This window comes from Salvia hispanica, chromosome 6 (assembly GCF_029641045.1).
Source record: "Salvia hispanica isolate PSC_SH4W2 chromosome 6, Shi_PSC_v1, whole genome shotgun sequence".
Lineage (NCBI taxonomy): Eukaryota > Viridiplantae > Streptophyta > Magnoliopsida > Lamiales > Lamiaceae > Salvia > Salvia hispanica.
In genome coordinates, this window is record NC_142697.1 from 39,223,023 (window position 1) to 39,245,968 (window position 22,946).

The 22,946-nt window shown below is 35.0% G+C and overlaps 3 protein-coding genes and 1 long non-coding RNA gene across 6 annotated transcripts; 3 read left to right on the forward strand and 1 right to left on the reverse strand.

The window, feature by feature from the left end:
• The first annotated feature begins 978 nt into the window (after positions 1–978).
• Positions 979–4,401, forward strand: LOC125208188 (myb-related protein 308-like). Its single transcript, XM_048107772.2, has 4 exons — positions 979–1,008; positions 1,114–1,309; positions 1,446–1,575; positions 3,667–4,401. Exons 2-4 carry the CDS (start codon positions 1,177–1,179, stop codon positions 4,211–4,213), a joined length of 810 nt encoding a protein of 269 aa, XP_047963729.1. The 5' UTR covers positions 979–1,008; positions 1,114–1,176; the 3' UTR covers positions 4,214–4,401.
• A 9,924-nt stretch (positions 4,402–14,325) lies between these two features.
• Positions 14,326–16,768, forward strand: LOC148923774 (uncharacterized). The gene is made up of 2 exons (XR_016133055.1): positions 14,326–14,696; positions 16,443–16,768. It is a non-coding gene; the product is annotated as an uncharacterized LOC148923774 (long non-coding RNA).
• Positions 16,769–18,012: 1,244 nt separating this feature from the next.
• On the forward strand, positions 18,013–18,930 carry LOC125205324 (transmembrane protein, putative (DUF1218)). Its single transcript, XM_048104186.2, has 2 exons — positions 18,013–18,386; positions 18,473–18,930. The coding sequence occupies exons 1-2, from the start codon at positions 18,013–18,015 to the stop codon at positions 18,870–18,872; spliced, it is 774 nt and encodes a 257-aa protein (XP_047960143.2). The 3' UTR covers positions 18,873–18,930.
• Positions 18,914–22,738, reverse strand: LOC125205323 (two-component response regulator ARR1-like). 3 transcript variants are annotated; one of them, XR_007173740.2, is made up of 7 exons: positions 22,297–22,738; positions 21,731–21,883; positions 21,249–21,635; positions 20,819–20,895; positions 19,577–20,731; positions 19,234–19,502; positions 18,914–19,123 (listed from the first exon to the last, which is right to left on the reverse strand). XR_007173740.2 is itself a non-coding variant. In XM_048104185.2 (6 exons), the coding sequence occupies exons 1-6, from the start codon at positions 22,460–22,462 to the stop codon at positions 19,428–19,430; spliced, it is 2,010 nt and encodes a 669-aa protein (XP_047960142.2). In that variant the 5' UTR covers positions 22,463–22,738; the 3' UTR covers positions 18,914–19,427. The 3 variants fall into 3 exon arrangements, 2 of the variants coding, with proteins under 2 accessions (XP_047960142.2, XP_047960140.2); XM_048104185.2 differs by having other exon boundaries at positions 18,914–19,499; XM_048104183.2 differs by having other exon boundaries at positions 18,914–19,502.
• Positions 22,739–22,946: the final 208 nt, after the last annotated feature.

The following is a 22,946-nucleotide window of genomic DNA, read 5'->3' on the forward strand; positions in this document are numbered from 1 at the left end:
CGATGATTAGGATTTGTTTTCGATTATGTAATTTTTTTTAATTCCATTATTTATCAATAAATAATAATAAGTACGTCACCTTAAATTTTATTTACTCCAGTATACGTAATATGAAAATGTGACCATTAACGGTTGGAAAGAATTTAGAGATTATATTTATATTCTGATGGACCAAATACTTTTGTCTGCAAGTGTTTCTGTGACCAATAGGTCTTGGATTATGTTTGTCCATAGTTCATAGACCGGTTTAATTTATGTTATAGTAATGGTTTAGTTTATGTTATATTATTGACAATTGGTCGCTAAATCATGAAAACTGGCCGAATTTTGGATTTTTCTACAAACTTAAAACTTGATTTTAGAAATCACAAATATTAACATTTTTGGGATTTTGCTTGCTTGACCATTCCAGTGAAATTGATTCTCTAATCATTTCACACACTATCCATTCATTTCTCACGTACCACTTTCTATTGCTGATGTCTGAACTGTTTTGGTGCCGTTAACAGTTAATACTAAAAATACTCAACAAATTTTAGCTACAGTTTAGATTCGACCATTAAAATTTTGGCTCATGTGACTAATAATTTGGGAGTTTGAAGTCACTATCATTAGTGGAGTAAATGTGAAAATATTATTGATAATCAGTTTTAAAAAGGGAATAACAATGTCACGGTTATAGATTTATATCTATTCAATTTTCTCTACTTTAGGATATTGCTGTTGTACCAGTACACAATAATATACTAGTAAGTAGTACTATGTTACCTTTCGAAAACCCAATTTTCCTATCATCGAGCACAGAGGCATTTGGCATAACAATTCGCGTAAATTATTTACGATTTCATAACTTAAAAATGATTGGTGGAGGCTAGCCTCCTCATTAATTAGGGCTATGCCAATGAGAATATATTGATGGGTCAAATACACACATTTTGTGTATCCCCTACAGAATAGACAAGACCAGGCAACACATAGCTATACATGAGTCAATACACACCATCACATGTATTGTTATTGTTATAATCATAAAATCAATCAATCAACAAAAATAATACTAGTACATACATATATGATAGTTTGGACTTCACTTACTCCATTATAAATTGGCAGTGACAGTTCTCCTAAAGTAGAGGTGGACGTACGACGACAAGGACGAGAACGCGAAAGAGAGACATGGGGAGAACTCCCTGTTGCGAAAAAATCGGGTTGAATAGAGGGAAATGGAGTGCTGAAGAAGATGACAAATTGGTTAAGTACATCAAGGCCAATGGAGAAGGCTCTTGGAGATCACTACCCAAGAATGCAGGTCTCTCTCTTTCTCTTTCTCTTTGGAATATTATTGGATTTGTTGATTTTGACAGTTTCTTGGTTAAGTAACGACAAGCTGATTAGATGTATTAATATTTGTTTGTTTGTTTGTTGTGTGATGTGAAATAATTAAGGTTTGTTGAGATGTGGGAAGAGTTGCAGACTTAGGTGGATTAACTACTTGAGGGCAGATGTGAAGAGAGGGAAATTCACTCAACAAGAAGAGGAGACCATTGTCATGCTGCACAAGTCTTTGGGGAATAGGTAAACCATATTAATTCATGTCTCTCTTCATTTCTTACCGTCGATCTTTGTACGAAACAATGTCTCGTGTTGCGCGGACCACGTACGGGTTTAAGTTCCTATCAATTATTTTTCCTTTGTCTTATTAAACTGATTCTTAGAAAATTATAACAATAATTGAACTCTTACTAACAAATTTTTCTGCGTCAGTAACTGATTGCGTTTCAGAACGCATGCATTAGCTGATTAGCCACGTATTAGTACATACAATAGGGAAAGGCTAGATGGATGGGTAAAATGTACTCAATGCCAAAAAGGAACGTTCTTAAAGCTCAACCTCTTAGGATGGTGCCAACCAATTGTAAACACTACTACTAGTATTTGTTTTGAATGATCCCAACGCAAAATAACTCACTCTTTACATTATAAGTAGTGGAGTACTATATACTTCTACCAAAGAGATAAAAGATGGGGAAAATTTAAAGCATCTCTTCCTTTAAGGTATAAAAATATACCTACATTTTTATTGTAGTCTATTTTCTCAAGTTGTAGTAAAATTTTATTCCAACCTATTGTAAACCATGAAGTCGGATATACCCAAATATTCATCTCTACCAATCATATATTCCAAGGAAATCATACCATAAAAAAAGGATTAACCTAAGTAGTACAATTTTTCTCCCAAACTACAATGAAAAAACCAACCTCCCAAAAAAAATCTTTCACCAGTCCAAATTTCATGTGTGCTCTTGTCCCCTACCGACGACATTCACCCAATAAAACTGCTGAAAAAATGCAGGTATGTACCTCTAAATAAATGTCAAATGCATGTGCAATTAATATGGACCAGAATATGTATGTATTTAACATTCATAAATTTGATATTTTGCATTTTAAAAAGAATAACTAATTTTGATGCTGGACGATCCAATAACTTCATATATAGTCTATCACTACTTTAATGAAAAATTTGCATCACTGTTTTTCTTTGATGAGATACCATTTGATATTTTGGTAGGTTCATAACATCATATATATAGTCTATCACTACTTTTAAAGAGAGGCCCTATTAATCAATTTTATTAAAACTAGTATCCAATTCCAATTCCAATTCCAATTCAAAATCTATTGTTGGGGACTTGGGGACAGATTTCAAATAAAGTGATTTAGTTGATGTTTGACAAAGTCTAGTCTATATTTATTGAAAAGTCTACATGCTAATGTTTTTAATGAAGGGAAAGATATTTATTGAATCCTTTAGGATATCACCAAGTGAAAAACTCAATTTTTTAAAAAGTAATTAGGGACTTTCTAAAATCAAACTAGACAGAATATGATTTTTAGTACTTAATTCATGCCCGGCCACTAATGTACATGAATCCAAAGTAACACAATTATTGGAAGTGCAGCCGTTATCTTGGGGCACTAACATACTTGTCTTTATTTCCACGTAAGTAGGAAGTAAAAGTTTAAAAAGGGAAAAACTGACGACCCACTCTGTTACCATGATAAAGATTTACTCCCTCCGTTTCTTCATAGTTGAATTATTTTACCATTTCGTGAAGTTTCTTCATAGTTGAGTCGTTTTCTTATATGGTACTCCCACCGTCCCAAAAAAAGATGTCACACTTTCCTTTTCAGTTTGTCCCACAAAAGATGTCACATTTTCCTTTTTAGAAAAAATTCTCTCTCACATGAATATAAAAATTATATGTTCTCTCTTCATTTAACACACAAAACAAAACCTTCTAAAATCCCGTGCCATCCCACAAGTGTGACATCTTTTGTGGGACGGAGTGAGTAACTTTTTCCTCTTTCTTACTTTACTCTCTCTTACTTTATTCTCTCTATTTTATTCACTTTATACTTTATTCTCTCTATCTTTTCCTCTCTCTTACTTTTTTATCTATTTATTTAACACACCAAACATTCATTTCTAAAACTTCGTGCCGAAAAGTTTCGCCTCAACTATGAAGAAACGGAAGGAGTATATAGTGGTTTTAGTTCTCTTTTATATAAACAAATGTTGAATATTCATTTGTTTCATGTACCAACATAATTTATGAACTAGAAAGTGACATGTTGAAATTTATTATTGGGCGTTGTATGTAGGTGGTCAGTGATTGCAAGCTATCTACCTGGACGAACAGACAACGAGATAAAGAACTACTGGAATTCTCATTTGAGCAGGACAATATACAGATATAGGTTCATTAGTGAAGCCAGCCTGTCTCCGGAAGACATGATCAAGATAGCCAAGAAGAGCAAAGGTCGCAACAAGAATGCAGCCGAGCAGGCCCCGAGCTCGAATGCCACTGAAGTGTCAAGCAGTGGTGCAAATGCATTAATAAACGATGCAACACAAGGGATGGAGTTGTTGAAGCCATTCACTGAAAAAGATGATGACATATTAATGCAGCTCAACCACTTCTTACAAGAGGATGATGACGAGGCGGCCCCATGTCAGAATAGATTGACGAACATGGGCAATAGGACTACGAGTGAGGAGAGGGATGGTGGCTGGGGCTCGGATACAGACATGTATGGTTGTTTGTCACCTATCGTTCCGTTTTTCGGTGACGACGATGTGATGCAGTTGGATCACAGCGGTGCTGGAGGCGACATCAATCCGCGGGACTCATCTGATTTGAGAGCATAGAAGCTGAAATTAGAAATGTGTGGCAATGACAATGATCTAATCTAAGTGTGTATATTGGACTCGTGGTCTTTTCATTCAATCATATTAATAAAGATGACTGATTGTAATGTGCCAATGATTTAACTTGTTTCATTTATTTACTAGTAGTACTTAGTATATTAAATATCAAAATTAAATTGATTTTTTTATTTAGTGTGCGACAACGAGATCGGGATCCATTGCTGGAGCTGTTACGCTGTCGTTTTGGCTTCTTGACTCCATTCCGGTGAGTCTTGTGCGACACCTAAATAAACACGGATTCATCAAAAATGAAATCCTCAACTGTAGAATATATAGTGCGTATATATAATTTTCTCTTCTAGAGAAGAGGTGGTTTGCCAAGGATATGAGAGGATGAAGATTGAAGAGAGATGAAAAGCTGAATTTTAAATAATAATTTTACTCAAAATCATTACTTCAAACTCAAACCTAAAAAATATCATATATATTCATTTACTCCTTATTATACTTTTCTCTAAATATTTATTTAAATTACCCATTAATCCCACTACACTTTATCAACAATTTATATGAATTAAATAATTAAATAAATTTTTCTTATTAATATATTTATGTAGTAGTAATAAATATGGAGTACTTTATATTCAAAAATTTACATTTACTTGAATTAAAATACACTAAACATGATATAATAACAACCAAATGATGATTCAACTAGAACATATTTTCCGTACTTCGACAATATTGGAGGATTTGGTTAGGATTTAGCGGACATTAGATTACGTTTTTCATTTTGTAATTGTAATTTGTTGTTCATGTTTTAATTCACATTAATTAAATAATAACAGCAGATAAATTTTTGCAATATTTCATGAATAAAATTTTTCCAATAATTGTTTTCCTTATTTGGTGTTGTTCCGTAAAAAACCTCAAAAATAGGTTTGATCATTTAGTATATGTTGGAGGATATTTCCCGATCAAAAATGTTTTTTTTGTATGATTGAAGATGCTTTGTACCCAAAAATAATTTTTGATTTATGGTTGAAGATGGTTTAAAACCCTAATTTTGCGATTGATGGATATAGAGTAATGTGTTGACGAATTTTGGCCTCGTCAACTTATTTTCATTAATGGGCTTTTTATGGGCCATAATTTTTAACATATATATACTCCTGGGTTTTCCCTTTATAAAAAAAAAAGAAACAAAATAAATGTACAATCCTTGATGTACGTTGTAGTACCACTTAAAATTAGAGTTTAATGAAAATCAAAGAAGAAAAAGAAGTATTGACAAAACTTTTAAGAAATACTACTACTACTTCCCAGTTCCCACCGTTATTTCATTTGGAGCTTGTAACAACATAATAGTACTATCTAACTTCAAAATTGGACTTTAATTAAGTATCATCTCATTTTCAATTTGAATAATAATATATCTTGTGCACATATTGAATCTATTTGCAAGAATTGTTTTGCATTGAATCCAAACCTTAAAAAGTGACTCTGGACTACAACTAAGTTGATAAGACGCTTTTCCTCCATACGCTTTTCCTCCATTCAATAGATTCAGGATTCGAGTAACCACAGGATGAAACTCGGGCCTTAAATGATCATAACTGATTTCCAAAATCATGCGACAAATCTGGACTATGATTATAAATAGTACTTCCTCCGTCTCAAGGTAGATGTCACACTTTCCTTTTTATTTTGTCCCACAAAAGATGTCACATTGAGCTAATTGAGTCTACAAAAAGTATCTACTAAGTATTATTTTATTAAAATCGATTTTTAATTTAAAAAAATGATGTTGATCATAAAAAATCATTTAAAAATACTATAAATTCATACTAACCCGTGTATGGTCCATGAATTAGTAGAAGAGTAAACTACTAATCATATTCATAATTCATTTGTTTTTTTCATAAAGCTTTTGAAATTTCTTTTCGACATGCCAACAAAAATCATCATTAGTATGTACAATATGTTATATATGTCATTTACATAGTAGTACAAAATAGAAACTTTAGAAACAACACGAGTTTTAATACAAAATTAGTAAAGTAAGAAAAAGAAAAGAGAAAAAGTAATGATAAGAGTCAGTGGATCGTGGGATTCATTTCATAAAATGGAAAGTTTCATTTTTGGATATTGTACAGAAAATTAAAGAATTTCTATTTTTGAGAATGGAGGGAGTATATGACAATTTGAAGTTCCCTTCTCTCTCATTGAAGTTCACTTGCTCTAATATAAATTGTGCTCCTATATAACAGAGGTGGACGAAGACAAGGGCGAGAAAGAGAGACATGGCGAGAACTCCTTGTTGTGAAATGATCGGGTTGAATAGAGGAAAATGGCGTGCTGAAGAAGACGATAAATTGGTTAAGTACATCAAGGCCAAATGGCCAATGGAGAAGGCTCTTGGAGATCACTACCCAAGAAAGCAGGTCTTTTTTCTTGTTGGATTTGTTAATATAATGTAGACAGCCTCTTATATAGTTTGTTTGTATGTTAGGTTTGTTGAGATGTGGGAAGAGTTGCACAATGGCGGATCCAGAAAATGAAATTCGTGGGGTCGGATGTAGTAAAGAATATTTTTAATATTTCTCAACTCTGATGACATCCTTTTCGTTGCTTTCTCATTTGTTGTCGTTTTCATAAATCATACTAAAATAATCAGATCCGCAAATATTATCAGTGTCTAAACGTTTCTTTTCATGCCTAATACTTCGTCTTGATACATGGATTAGAAATAGCAACTCGCCTTAAATAACATTATATAAGTAAAGCAAGATCTTTGAACAACATGTATTTCACGTAAACCATAAACTTAATAGGATCGAGATATACCTTGGCGATCCATAGCGGAAGCGATTGAGGAAGGAGGAGACGATTTCCTCAGACTTTCTATGGCGTAGTGGCGCAACTCCAACTCCAAGGATTTGTTTCTCTCTCTTTCCCTCGTTTATGTGTTCTCTTGATGTGTGTGATTTGATGGGATCACCACACTTGTATTTATAGGCAGAGAGAGGACAAACCCTAATTATCAAACCCTAAAAGCCCTTTCCATCAAAGAGGCCCAAAATAATTAATATATAGTTTTATTAAATCAATTGATACACACGTTATTCCTCAATCAATTGTTACCACTAATCGATTACAATCCATTATTTTAATATTAACTATTAAACTAATTGCAATCATACCATATATACCATATATGTATATTCTCTAATTGAGCAGTAATAGGAACGAAGATATTCCTTTTATTTGAGGCAATGACTTTTCGTTTCTGCCTGCAATATACGTTATGGCTAATTAATTGATTGAAGACCAATAATTAATTGATAGCTAAATAATTAGGGAAAAATTGTGTCTAATACCAAGTTAATGTATTATATTAAAATCCAATTCTATTTAGGATTCTACACATGTCACATATGTGAGACATAAAACTTACATTCTCCCACTTGGCGAACATGTGGGGCACAAAGTTTTCGATTCTCCCACTTGTCACACTTGACAGAGCCACAGTAAAATAGACATAGTAAACATAAGGCGCGCATAATATTGGACTTTATAAATACTTTCATCATTGGTAAACATAAGTATTATATTAGAGAGACTACTAATGCGGGTCATGGCGGGCGTATATCATTCAATCGATATAGTTCCTTCCATGTACCACATCACCAATATCCACTCTAATATAATCTATAAGTGACACCGCGTCCGTAATTGTCTTATTTCAAGACCTCCTGCATTAATACTAAAAACGTACATATGCATATCAAATAATAAGTATATGCAGGAAAAGTAGAAACAACTTTATTGAATTCAAAATATCTATAACTTAAGTGTCTGAACCAACATGGAAACATAAAGATTAGACATTTCCATACCCAAGACCCATTCTGTTAACTTGTTCCATAAATGTCTTAGGCGGTAATGCCTTAGCCAATGGATCGGCAACCATAAGCTGTGTGCTTATATGTTCTATAGATATTCTTTGTTCCCGAACTTCATCTTTGACAACAAGAAACTTTAATTCCATGTGTTTAGCTCCTTTTGAATACTTGTCATTCTTAGAGAAAAACACGGCTGCACTATTATCACAATACAATTTCAAGGGCTTGGATATTGAGGAGACAACACCAAGTCCTGAAATAAAATTTCGCAACCACGTAGTTTGAATAGATGCTTCAAAGCAAGCTATAAATTCAGCTTCCATGGTAGATGTCGAAATAGAACTCTGCTTGGCACTCTTCCATGATATGGCTCCTCCAGCCATAAGAAAAATGTAACCAAAGGTTGTTTTTCTAGAGTCGACACATCCAGCATAATCTGAATCGGAATATCCAATCACTTCTAGTTGATCAGATTTCCTAAATGTGAGCATAAAATCTTTTGTTCCATTTAAGTATCTCATTATTATCTTTGCAGCTCTCCAATGTTCAACACCAGGATTACTTTGGTAACGACCTAGCATTCCAACTGCAAAGTTGATGTCTGGTCTAGTACAGACTTGAGCATACATCAAACTTCCCACAATAGATGCATAAGGAATATTTTCCATCTCTTTACGTTTCAATTCAGTTTTTTTTTTTTTTTTGGACTTTGATTCAAAACTGAAATTGTCACCTTTATGAATTGGAACAACATTTGGAGAACATGCACTCATCCTATATCTCTCTTAATTTGATCTATGTAGTTTTTCTAAGACAATCCAAAAGTCCACATGATTGGTCATGTAGGATGTCTCACACATATCTTTTATGATGAAATTTTTAGAGAGATAATTTTAGTGTCATGTAGTAATTCAATGTCACTACTAGCAAGCAATATATCATCAACATACGTTAACCAAAAAAATGAACTTGCTCCCACTAACCTTGAGGTATATGCACTGATCAACAATGTTTTCTTTAAAACCAAAAGCGGTAATAGTGTCATGGAATATAAAATACCATTGTCGAGAAGCCTGTTTCAGTCCATAAATTGATTTCTTAAGTTTGCAGACTAAATTTTCATTCTTAATGAAGTCTTCAAGTTGTTTCATGTAGACTTCTTCTTCCAAATCATCATTTAGAAAAGCAATTTTCACATCCATTTAATGTAGTTCCAAGTCAAAATGGGCTACAAGTGCCAAAATGATTCTAAGTGGGCCCTTCTTTGATAGAAAGTCTCTTTATAATCAATGCTATCTTTTATGAGTATAACCTTTGACAACAAGTCTGGCTTTAAATCGTTAGATTAAACCATTTATGTCGAATTTGGTCTTGAAGACCCAATTACACCCAATACACTTTTGTTTATCGGGTAATTCAACAAGGTCCCAGACTTTAATCCATAGATTTTAACTCATCTATCATGCATCAATCCATTTATTAGAATTATTACACTTAATGGCTAGTGAATATGAAACTGGATCATTACGTATTCCTACATCACATTCGGATTCTTGGAGATATGCCACATAGTCATCAGAAATGGCACTTCTGTAGATGCTTCTTCCACACCCATGTTCAATGACTTTGGCATCATCATTAAGTGGTTGGTCATTCAAATATTGTTAGGCTGTTCAACAATATTTGGCACACTTAATTCTTGAGGAAATGAGGGAAGAAGGTTATACCCTTATTTCATTAATGACCGCATTACGAGTGTTAGAACTCCCACTGATCTCACCATTCTCAAAGAATCATATATTTCCAGTTTCTATAGTTCTCATGCTATCATTAGGACAATAAAATCGATAACCTTTGAATTTTTGTAGTAACCCACAAAATAACCACTAACTGTCCAAAATCCATTTTTCGTTTCTTGCAAAGAGTATACTCTAGTTTCCGCTGGACAGCCCCAAACATGAAGGTGCTGGAAACTGGGTTTTCTATCTTTCCAAAGTTCATAAGAAAGTCTTTGGTACAACCTTACTAAAAACTCAGGTTAATACATAAATAGCGGTTCTAAGAGCATAAATTCACAACGTTATGGGTAAGGTAGAATTATCATACTTCTAACCATTTCCATGAGAGTTCGGTTTCGTCTCTCAACAACATCATTCTGCTGAGACGGACTTGGCATAGTGTATTAAGCACAAATGTCATGCTTTTCTAAGTATTTTGCAAAAGGTCCATGTAATTGACTTATTTTAGTGGTACGACCATAAAATTCACCACCTCTATCAGATCGAATAATTTTCACATTTCTATTTAATTGCCTTCAACCTCAGTCATAAAATGTTCAACTGTGCCTGAGATTTTTCTTGCAATAAATAAATCCATAATTCGAAAAAATCGTCAATAAAGGTGATAAAACGTTTTTATCCACTAGAAGTCGAGACATCAAAAGGTCCGCAAATATCTGTATGTGTAATTTTAAGGAGCTCATTGCTTCTTGTGGCATTTTTAATACTGTGTTTGGTTTATTTACATTTAATACAATCCACACAAACGGTAATGCTTGTAAAGTCTAAATTCGAATGAATATTATCCTTTATAAGCCTCTTAATTCTTTCACTAGAAATATGATCCAGTTCCTTTATGCCATAAGAATGATAAATTCGAATGAATATTATCCTTTAGATGCTCCTTCGGTTGCAATATGAGCATGAGATGCACCCATTCCATACTTCTTCATCTTATGCTCCTCATAGACCAATACGTTTCCCAATTCTTTAAGAGTACACTAATCTTTTATAGTGAATCAATTTGGAATGGTCTGAGGATATAAGGAAGTTAGGATGAATTGGACAAAGAAATCTTCATCCACCTGTAATCCTAACTTTTCCAACTTAGAAGAGATGTTATTTATGTTCATCACATGCTCGTACATAGTCATCATATTGCATGCTTATGAGATCCTTCATAAGTTTTTCTGCAAGAGAGTTATATGCAGTTGTGAAGCGATGCTCAACATTCTGCAAACGTTCTTTTGCAATGTCAGTCGTTGAGAGGTTTTATCTGCAACGAACATTCTAATGAACTGTAAACTTAGTCCTGTTAGATTTTTCCCTAGCATTATGGGTAATCAGCCAACTACTTTGATCATAAAATAATTGGCTTATCATTCAACAATGTTAGGTCCAAGTCCATTTACTCCAAGAGTGAACTTAAGTTTCTCTTTCCATGCAAAGAAGTTGGTTCCATTAAGTTGGAGAACGTTTGAGGTAAACATACTAGTAGCAAAAAATATATGTTTTTACATTATAGGAGCAATTAAGAAATGAATGCTCACATATAGAAGCTTTGAATAATAACACAAACATTAATTTGAAAATCCATATCATAAGCAACTATGAAAACTCCTTTGGGTAGTCTTCATACGATAATGAACATCATGCTTTTAATATTCATATCTTAGTTTAATAATTGAGTAATAATAAATTGGTGTTACCTTTGGGTAATCGACACCGATTTAAATTATTAACTCCATTAGTGTTCATTATGTCGCAAAGACTATTTCCTTTGGGAATCTAGACCTTTTATGACAAACAAACTATTTAAGATAATGAATAGCCACAACAAGCATGATGATTAATTGCATAAATGGTTTTTCATATCAACTTGATTATAAACTCTTCTTATTTTACCTCACTTTGGTGATTGCAAAATAAACATAATATAATCAAGAATGTATAGTGATTAATTGCTTAAGCAGGTATTTACTTAATTTGATTATAAACTCCTATTATTTTACCTCAATTTGGTGATTGTAAAATAAACATAATATAATCAAGAACATATAGAGATTAATTGCTTAAACAAATTTTAATATGAGTTTGATTATATACTCTCCTTATTTTGCCTCACTTTGGTGATTGCAAAATAAACATAATATAATCAAAATACATATTAAAACGAGAATTGAATTATATAATCATTCATTCTACAGTCTCGGTAGATTCATAATCATGAAACATTTAATTGAAATTTCAATTCACCAATACATATATTCAAATCAAATTACATTCAATACATACACAATCAATATACCCAAATCAATTCTATATTACATAAATAGAACCAATTTGGAAACAATATATTTCAAGTATAATCGTACAAAAATAAGCAACTTTCAATTAGTAAAGCAATTAACCATTACAACTCTCAAACATATTTTGCGATCAAATTAAATAAACAGAATTACCAGTTCCATCATACTATCTGAATTCGTACGGAAACAATTATTTCATAAAGAGAGTCAATCATAATCATTCATTTAGTCATTAAATCCACTAATACGTCATACATGATTTGAATTCACTGTAAAATGAATTCACAATATGAAATACACAATTCATCGTAATCTGAAGTTATAAAATGCTTGAAACATATTTTAAAAGCAGTCGATTCATTCACAATAATTTATCAAAAATAAATTCAAAAAGTTTGGTTTTCAATCGTACGAAAATACATGAGTTCTCAATCTGGCTCTGATACCACATGTTAGATATTATTTATCATCATATATATTCAAGACTACATAATTGAATATAAGTAAAGCAAGATCTTTGAACAACATGTATTTCACGTAAACCATAAACTTAATAGGATCGAGATATACCTTGGCGATCCATAGCGGAAGCGATTGAGGAAGGAGGAGACGATTTCCTCGGACTTTCTATGGCGTAGTGGCGCAACTCCAACTCCAAGGATTTGTTTCTCTCTCTTTCCCTCGTTTATTTGTTCTCTTGATGTGTGTGATTTGATGGGATCATCACACTTATATTTATAGGCAGAGAGAGGACAAACCCTAATTATCAAACCCTAAAAGCCCTTTCCATCAAAGAGGCCCAAAATAATTAATATATAGTTTTATTAAATCAATTGATACACACGTTATTCCTCAATCAATTGTTACCACTAATCGATTACAATCCATTATTTTAATATTAACTATTAAACTAATTGCAATCATACCATATATACCATATATGTATATTCTCTAATTGAGCAGTAATAGGAACGAAGATATTCCTTTTATTTGAGGCAATGACTTTTCGTTTCTGCCTGCAATATACGTTATGGCTAATTAATTGATTGAAGACCAATAATTAATTGATAGCTAAATAATTAGGGAAAAATTGTGTCTAATACCAAGTTAATGTATTATATTAAAATCCAATTCTATTTAGGATTCTACACCATGTCACATATGTGAGACATAAAACTTACAGTCGGATGTAGTAAAGAATATTTTTAATATTTCTCAACTCTGATGACATCCTTTTCGTTGCTTTCTCATTTGTTGTCGTTTTCATAAATCATACTAAAATAATCAGATCCGCAAATATTATCAGTGTCTAAACGTTTCTTTTCATGCCTAATACTTCGTCTTGATACATGGATTAGAAATAGCAACTCGCCTTAAATAACATTATGTCCTTCGTTGTTAATGCAAAATTATAAACTCGATAAGAAATTTTTTGAATAAAGAGTAGTAAGACGGACAAATCTATCGAAATTTAAAATTGATATTTGAGATTTGTTTAAATTAACAAAAATAATATGTTGTCTTTTATAACTAATTAAAATTTTATGGAATTATCAAACACAAACCTTTTAATATTATGAAATCATGTATTTTTTTTATTTTAATAAATAAGATAAATATGTATAAATGATTATCAATCCATTATATGAAAAAATAATACTCCCTTCATTTCATAGTATTGGAGGCAAAACTTTTCAGCAGGGACATTAAGAAAAATTGTGTTAGGTGAGTTAAGTAAAGAAATAATAAAATGGAAAATGAAAAAGGTAGAGAGATGAAGAGAGAAAAAAGTAAGAAAGAGTAAAGTATATGTGAAAAAATGTGTTGACTTTTACTAAAAAGAAAAATGACTATATTACTATAGAACGTACCAAAATGACGATATTACTATGGAATGGACGGAGCAGTAATTAAATTTCTAGGTATGAATTTGATTCTAGAGGCCATCTCATTAATTCGTTACTTATAAAAAAGTTAATTTGAGTGAATTATAAATATTAGTAAAACTAGTATTTTGGTAATTTTGAATATTATAATATGCATTTATCAAAAGAGATAAAAGTCCTTATTCGTAACAAACAAAAAGCTGGGCCCCACAATGATTATTGTACATTTCATCGTCTTCTTCCCCCTTCTCAATCTCTGCAACTCAATTTTTTCAATTCCTCTTCTCAAATATTCAAATTACTCCTCTCTGTCTATGAATTTCTTGTCTCACACACACATTACACAAAGATTCGTGACTGCTCTGTTTCCCGCTCCAGCGCACCATGGGGTCGGCGGCAACTTCAAAGACCGGATCTAATGGAGCTCCCCCTGTCTTAGTTGGCCGGCGGTGGGGTCGGCCGACCCCGCCCGACCCCACCTGGATCCGCCGCTGGAGTTGCAGACTGAGGTGGATTAACTACTTGAGAGCAGATGTGAAGAGAGGGAAATTCACTCAACAAGAAGAGGAGACCATTGTCAAGCTGCACAAGTCATTGGGGAATAGGTAAACCATATTAATTCATGTCTCTCTTCATTTCTTACCCTCAATCTACGTTCGATGTTTCGTGTTCACGTAAGGAGGGAATACTGTTTTTTTGCATTTTTCATTCTTGTTGTAGAGATGCATTTTAATTTTTTTATAATAAACACTACTCTAGTAGAGGTTTATAATACACTCACTCACAATATATTACCTCATGGTGTAATCAATTGCAAGTTACATTATTCCTACACATTACAAACTAAAGTTTGGACGAGTTGACGTTGTTTGATATTTTTATTTACATTATTTATCATCTATTGATATTTATGATTTGTTTGTAAACTGTAGAAAAGATAGGAGTTTGCTGGATAGTAAGACCTTTACTTCCAATGTATTAACTTATTTAGCTTTTTATTATACTATATTATTCACTATTTTCCCTATTCATATCATACTCCATTAATTTCCAATGAGTATGAACATTTGATTCGGCACGAATTTTAATGCATAACTGGAAAAGTAAGAGAGAAATAGAATGAATTTTTTTTAAAGTATTGTATTGTTAATAGAGAATGTGTCACACCTTATTAGAGAGGATGAAATTTCCAAAATTAGAAAGTTCATAAGTACTTTAAAAGACAGACTAAAAAGAAATACTAGTTCATATTTTTCAGTGACAGATAAAGTACTCCCTCTGTCCCAAGGAAGATGACCCATTCCTTGGTTGGCACGAGATTTTATGCAACTTTATTTTGTGTGTTGAGAGGAGAGAGTAAAGTAAAAGAGAGGGAGAATAAAGTAGAGATAAAAGTGTTTCTATTTTAAGTAATGGGTCATCTTGATTGGGATAAACTAAAAAGGAAAGTGAGTCATATTCAATGGGACGGAGGGAGTATATATTATGATATCACTACATTTAGAGTTCCCGCAATAGCGGACTAGCGGTTAGTCCGATGGGGGTGTCCGTCTGCAATAGCGACTAAAGGTAGGACGACAGGTAGGACGTCCCGAAGTAGGACGTGCGCTCGTCCACGTCCGAAACCGGACGTCCTACCTTTAGTTCATGCTCTTGTCCGCTATTGCACGGACAAGAGCACGGACGTCCCGATTTTTTTATTTATACTCAATATTCACAACTCGTTGCACTTCATTTTTTGTATATTTGATAAACACTAACAATTAAAATGAATTAATCGTATTTTTTACTTTGTTTTATTGGCTAGGGTCGGCTAGTCCTAGTGCTATAGGCTTGTTATTGTACAGTGGTTAGTCCTAGTGATGTAGCAGTGTAGTGATTAGTCCTAGTGACGTAGCAGGAAGTGTTTTTGGTTAGTACTAGTGCTAGGCTATTGGGATGTCCACATTATTGTGGATGCTCTTAGAGTGATGCTCGTTAAATCGATTATTGTGGATGTCCACACTATTATTGTGCAGTGGTTAGTCCTAATGACGTGGCATGAGGTGTTTTTGGTTAGTCCTAGTGCTAGGTGGGATGTCCACACTCTTGTGGATACTCTTAGAGTGATGTCCTTTAAATCGATTATTGTGGATGTCCACACTATTATTGTGTAGTGGTTAGTCCTAGTGATGTGACAGTGTAGTGGTAAGTCCTAGTGACGTGGCAGAAGGTGTTTTTGGTTAGTTCTAGTGCTAGGCTATTGGAATGTCTACGCTATTATGGATGCTCTTAGAGTGATGCCATTTAAATCAATTATTGTGGATGTCCACACTATTATTGTGCAGTGATTAATTCTAGTAACATGGCAGGACAATGATGACGAGGCGCACCGGCGGATCAAGGGGGGCCCCTCCTGGCCATTCGGACAGCCTAATCTTTCCTTTGAATCGAGCCGAAAATTGCATATCCACCCCCTCCGTGGAGTGTGAAAATACATTTATTTTCAATAAAAGTTGTTTAAAATGTGGTAGTCCAATGGTTTGGTTGTTGGGTTTTTAACTAAGATGTTTAGGGTTCAACCTTGACAAGAGCATATTTTTTCCATTTTTACTTTTTTTTATTTTATCAATTCATATTTCTTCTTATTATCAAAATAATACCTTTAAATACTTAATGAAATCTAAACTTTTACTAATTTGCATATTATGTTGTAATATTTATTCTTTAGTTAAAATCATTTTTAATTTTGTGTTAATGTTTTTTGTCCAAAAATATTTACAATTTGTGATCCATGCATCTTAATTATTCTCTATGTAACAAAATAAACTTTTAAATATTTTTGAAATCTAATATTTACTGCTTTACTTATATCACTTTTATATATAATATTTACAATAATTTTATACTTTTACGTAAATAATAGTAGTACATATTTGCAAGCTAATGCATGTTTATATTTTATTAACGAAGTGAGTGCTACTTAAATATTAATATAATATTATTTATTTTATTATTAAAAATAATATTAAATTAAATATTTAAGCATTAAATTCCGCCTCCGCCGTTTTCAAGGTCTGTATCCGCCACTGACGAGGCGGCCCAGTGTCGGAACGATGGAGACATCTGACCAACACGGGCAATGGGACTAATAGTGAGGAGAGGATTTAGACATGTATGGTGCTGGACTTAATGCGTCACCTCTTCAGCTCTTCTTTGCCAATATGCATGGATGTTTGTATTCTAGCATTATTAATTCTTCTAGTGTGTGTTAGGTAGTAATTGAAATAAAATTATTATTCTCGAGTTGAAAAAGACGTTTTGTACTAGTATGTTTTAGGTAATTGAATAAAATTTGATTAAGTGACAATTATTTGAATTAAAGTGGAGTATAATTACTAGTAGTACTACTATTTTAGGAAATGTGGTTTTTTAGTTTGAACACAATTAATCAAATGTTCTCATCAAATTGGTAGTAGCTTCTTCTTTTATACTTTCAGCATTAAAAAGTTAACGGTACCATCATAGAATAAAGAATGGCTACAAGAAATGCATATATGAAACGAATCTGCCTCCAAGATTGCCAAAAATAGTGTATGACTTCACCGGCCATGATACATCATTAAAAAAAAGGAATAATCTACGAAGATTAGTCGAATATAATCAATGGTATAAAGTTAAAAACTACTATATTAAATCACGAAATCCATATTCGAATACTACATGAGTTAATTCTTTAAAATCAAAATGCAAGTCATGTAAATATGAACTACTTTATCGAAAATATTGAGACACGAGAGAAATTAAAGAACAAGAATATTGGAATGTCTAACCTTTAAGGAACCTTTCCTCCAAGCAATCCTAAAAACCTTTCTCCAAAATCCAAAAGATGATCATCAAATTGTTCCTTCTCACAGCAAAGAACGAGCCCCGACTCCGAAAATGGCGGTGACGCACGCTGATCTCTCTCCCACACCCAAAACCACCAACCTCGGCAGCAAAACCGGCGCCTTTCTCATGGTTCTATCCATATTACTCGGCCTCTTCTGCTTCATCCTCTGCCTCATAGCCGAGGCCGCACGCTCTCAGGCCAAATGGCGCGATTCCCAGTGCACTTACACGGGCACTGGAAAACTGCCCCTCCTTTCCGCCACCGCGGCTTTTGCTGCGCTGGCGGCCGCCATGGTGGTGCAGCATGTCTTTCTATTGGTCGCTGTCAGCAAATCGGACTCCCTAGTTGAGATCACCTGGGACCCACAGTCCCAATTCGCCAAGACTCTGACGTGGCAAGCCGGCTTTTTCTTCGTTGCCACGTGGTAAGTACTGAAAACCTGTCACATGTCAGATAAATTGATGATCATGACTCCTCTATAAATGAGTGGATAATAACTGGCACTGGCAGGACGACATTTGCTGTTGGCGAGATCCAACTGTTGGTCGGGCTGAGCGTGGAGTCGGGCCACCTCAAGGACTGGGAGACGCCACGCCCAAGCTGCCTCGTAATCCGACAAGGGCTTTTCACGGCTGCCGGAGTTCTGGGTCTGGCGACGGTTTTCTTCGCCGCAGGCTTGTACATCACGGCTCTGCGGGCGGAGAGGTACATTCAAATACAGGAGAATATGCGACAAGACATATTGGAAGTGTCGGTAATGTACGCTTCCCCGCCAAGATCGCCCAGACGGGATCAGCCCGTCCAGGCAGATCGCAGCGAGGGGCCGAATTTGCCGAGGCAAGATGAACACTATGTTCATTCATTGGATTACTACGTACGAGCGTTTGACAAGCAATCAAGACTTGTTTGATAGGGATTTATTTGTAAATGATTTGTGAAATGCAACAAATCTGTAACATAACCCCAAATCGATTGAGAAATATTCCAAAAAAGAATCATCAAAGTTACAACAATGTCACATAATTCATAATCAAACATGTCGAATTGAATCCGTGTGATTCTACCATAATGCCACAAATTTATCCTAGTCATTCTCAACGAGTCCACAAGAAATCATCGTATTTTTTACCCAGAAACGCGGAAAGCGACTTAGCACACCACCTGCGTGAGGTGTTGTCACAATGAATGAGGAAAATCAGCCTGTAACAATTTCCTACTATCAATCACCTAACCCTAAAGCAACCAAAATTTAGCAAGTACGCTTTGCATACCATGCCGATTTTCTTCAACCACCCGACGTTCTGAATTTGAAAAGAATGAAGCCCGTCTATGCAAGAAAGGCGCAGGTGCAGTACGTTATTGCAAGGACAAATCTATAGCATGCGTGCGTTGATCACGAATTGTCAGCACAAGTGACTATGTACAAAGATTTGAAAGGTGAGTCAGCTACATAAAGACGGGCAGGCTAAACCGGAAGATTATCCAGTTGGTATTCGTCAAAGCCAAACTCATTTTCCACTGGCGCCAACCCGTCTTGCTGCTGCAAGTAAGAAATTGACTTACTATAGAGTTCATCATTTTATTACATTCAAAATTGTGAATTACAACGTTTACCTGCTTGAGGAGCGTGCTCATGAGGTCGTCTTGGCCCAATTGATCGGGAAAGAGGCTGTTTTGGAAGCCCATGTCGGGTAGTCTTTCAGTCTTGATTCTTAGAGCACTATCAGCGTGTGATGGTGTGAGCTGCTGCCCGAAGTTTGTGCCGTTGCCAAGACTGGTAGCAGCTGAGAAAGCTGCCTTGTTAACAGATGTAGTCCGGATATGTCCATTCCTATGATCAGAGGTAAATGCTGGTTGGACTAAAACTGACGGTGCAACATCCAGACGGCTTTGAATATTGGAATGTTGAGGAGTTTCAAAGGTTGATCCAACATTTTGCAAGTCCCAAGTGTCGGTTCTGTTCTGGCTGAGCTCGTTGAACGCATCAAAATTGGGTAGAAAGCCTCGAGATCCTTTAATTTCAGAGTTCACCTCTTCTTGGGGCGTCGTCCCTTTAGAGGTATAACTTGGGATTCCTGAGTTACTAGTGAGTGGAATTGAATTCCCGGATAACTCCATGCCCTGACTCCTCGAAAATTCTACTACAGACGTGGGCTGGGAAAGGGACGTGTATGTCAGAGGACGAACATTGTTATTATCCATTCCGTACCGGCTAAAGACGGACCCGGGAATCGCCTGAGACAAACCAGGTTGCCCTACCGATGATGGAAAATTCAAGACCGGGTTACCACCAACTTCGTTCAACATTTGTGTCCTCGACTGTGGTTGAACCATCTGCGTGAGTAAAGAATTACTTTGGCCTGACTGGGAGTGCACGTTCATAAGCGTATTACCAAAGGGCTGTCCAGACTGGTGCAAAGCAGCAAGCTGTTTCGAATCCATATTCGTAGGGATGCCATGGAGTAGATTCACTTGCTTACCATTGCTATGGTGTTGCTGCCCATCTAGAAACCTCATGTTTGGATTATCGAAGCTGAAAATGTTGCGTTGATCAACTATACCCGATTTGTTGGTCACCCTACCAAGTGCTGCAGCTTGGATTGAAGCAAGACTTTGAGCTGGTATTTGACCCGAAGAAGCATAAGCTTGAAGATCGAGGCCGTTGAGCGAACTTATTGAGCCAAAACCTGAATCCTGGGGTCCAAGAAACGAGTTCCCGAGTCCATTCTGGGGCTGTCCACTAAGCCTTCTAAGATAAAGACGATATTTCTGCATCATTCAGTTGTCAAGTGTCAGGGGAGTTACGAGGAGACTCTGTTAATACGATTAATAAGAGATACTCTGATTTCAACTAACCTGAAGGTGGCTTGCAACATTCTCTCTTGTGAGGCCCGGGACGTTCATCAATTCCAAGATTTTCTTTGGCACAGCCTCTGTTTTCGTGGACAGAAACGAATACAAGAAAGTAACACATCCGTGCGAAGAAACTAATTCATCTCAGAAACTTTGTCAGATAAACTCCATTTACAATAGCCAAGTTACAATAGTAATTTACGAGTAATATGCAACAAAATTACATCTCTTGGAGCACTAAAATGGTCTGAGTTCGATTTGTTTGGCTGTAACTTTTGTTTTATATAGAACTTCAAAGAAATATATGGCTAGTAAAATTCTTCATTGGGTGAGTTTTATTTTTTATTTTTTTGTCCTAGCTCAGTCAAGTAGTACTAATAAACCACAAACCAGAAACATCAAAGATGTAAAAGAAAAGGGTGTAGAGACATACTGTCGATTCCAAGTTGATTAACAGCAGTTACGAACTGCTGGTGCAGCTCCACAGACCAAACAACGCGCGGTTTCTTCAATGTAGATGAATCATCCTTGTCATCACCGTCATCCTCCTCTTCCTTCCTCTTTCTCGAGTTTCTCCAATTTCCTTCATTAGCTGAAGAAGAGTAATCAGCATCGTCAGTAGGCTTTTGCTGCCGATCTCCTTCTTCCACACTTCCCGACTGTTCTGCATCCTTCTCCTTCCACTCATTCTTCTTCTTACGAACCACATGCTGCCATATGTTCTTCAACGCCTCCATCCGAACCGGTTTGATCAGATAGTCACAAGCACCATGAGTGACACCCTTCATCACCACACTTTTGCTATCATCAGCCGACATCACTAAGCAACCACAAATGATCAAGAATCAGTAAAAACAGGAGTAACATATCGATTACTAATTATAGATAAAAATGATACACGAAGCCGGTACTTACTGATGACCGGTAGATCCATCTCCAATCCAACGCGCTCCAAAAGCTTAAAACCATCCATGTCGGGCATGTGGACATCACTTATAACAACGTCGAATCCATCCTTGTTATCCCTAAGTAACTTCAACGCAACCTCAGCTCGACCGCATGTGGTAACTGAAACCTCAAAAGCAAGAGATCACTAACCTAAACAATCACCTTGCCTAGTGAAAGCTGAGTGAAAGAACAAGATTCCGTTATACTGTTGGCTAAAAGGCAATGAAACAGCAAGATCCACTACATTTGGATTCGTTCACAAGATCTACAAAAATAAACTCTATCTAGATTTCTGATCCCAAACAGCTACTTCTTCTCCCTCTAAAACGAAAATCCCCTAGTCAATCACACAATCAAAACTCCAAATCCAAATCTCACACACTAAACTGCTAAAAAAACACCTAGTTCTGCTGTAAGATCTGTGATTCAAACACACTTATCAAAACACAATAGGTAGGTTTTTAAGCAACATCTTAGACTAAACAAATCAAACATAACAAGCAAAAATCAATTAACAGTAATTCAAAGTTTACCTTCATAGCGGCAATTTCTCAGCATCTTTTCCAAGATCCTAAGACAAGTGGGGTCATCGTCGACGACGAGAACCCTCAAACCCGCCGGAAACTGGTCGGAAACTGCATCGGACTTCCAAGAAGCACTTGAAGTAGTTACAGACATGGAATTGACTCCAAGATTCATTTTTTTGGCCAAAATCAACAAAACAACACTATAATTCCAGGAAATTCACACAACCCGCATAAGAAGTATGCTGAAAATCACATATTTCGAGCTATGTGAGCATAATTCATTTGCAGTCACTGAAAATTCAAGCACCCATATGATAGAGTAAAAAGGAAATAAAAGGGGTGTCTTCAAGATTGGATTTTTACTTATAAATAAATGGATCAAGTGAGAGAAGGAAACTTGCTGTTTATGAATCGAGGAAATGAACTTCTTATTTTCTTAATTTTAGGAATTTACTCAATTTATTGGAATTATACTACTACTGTATTTTATGAGTATAATTTATCTTTATTTTTCTTAGTATTTTCATTTGATAGTGGGCACTTCGTTGAGTGTGGATACAGCTCACCTATGAGCGTAACTAACCCCACGCCAGCCAAATATATTTAGATAAAATAATTTTTTATTTTCTGCGTTTATTAGTAAAATTGGTAAAATA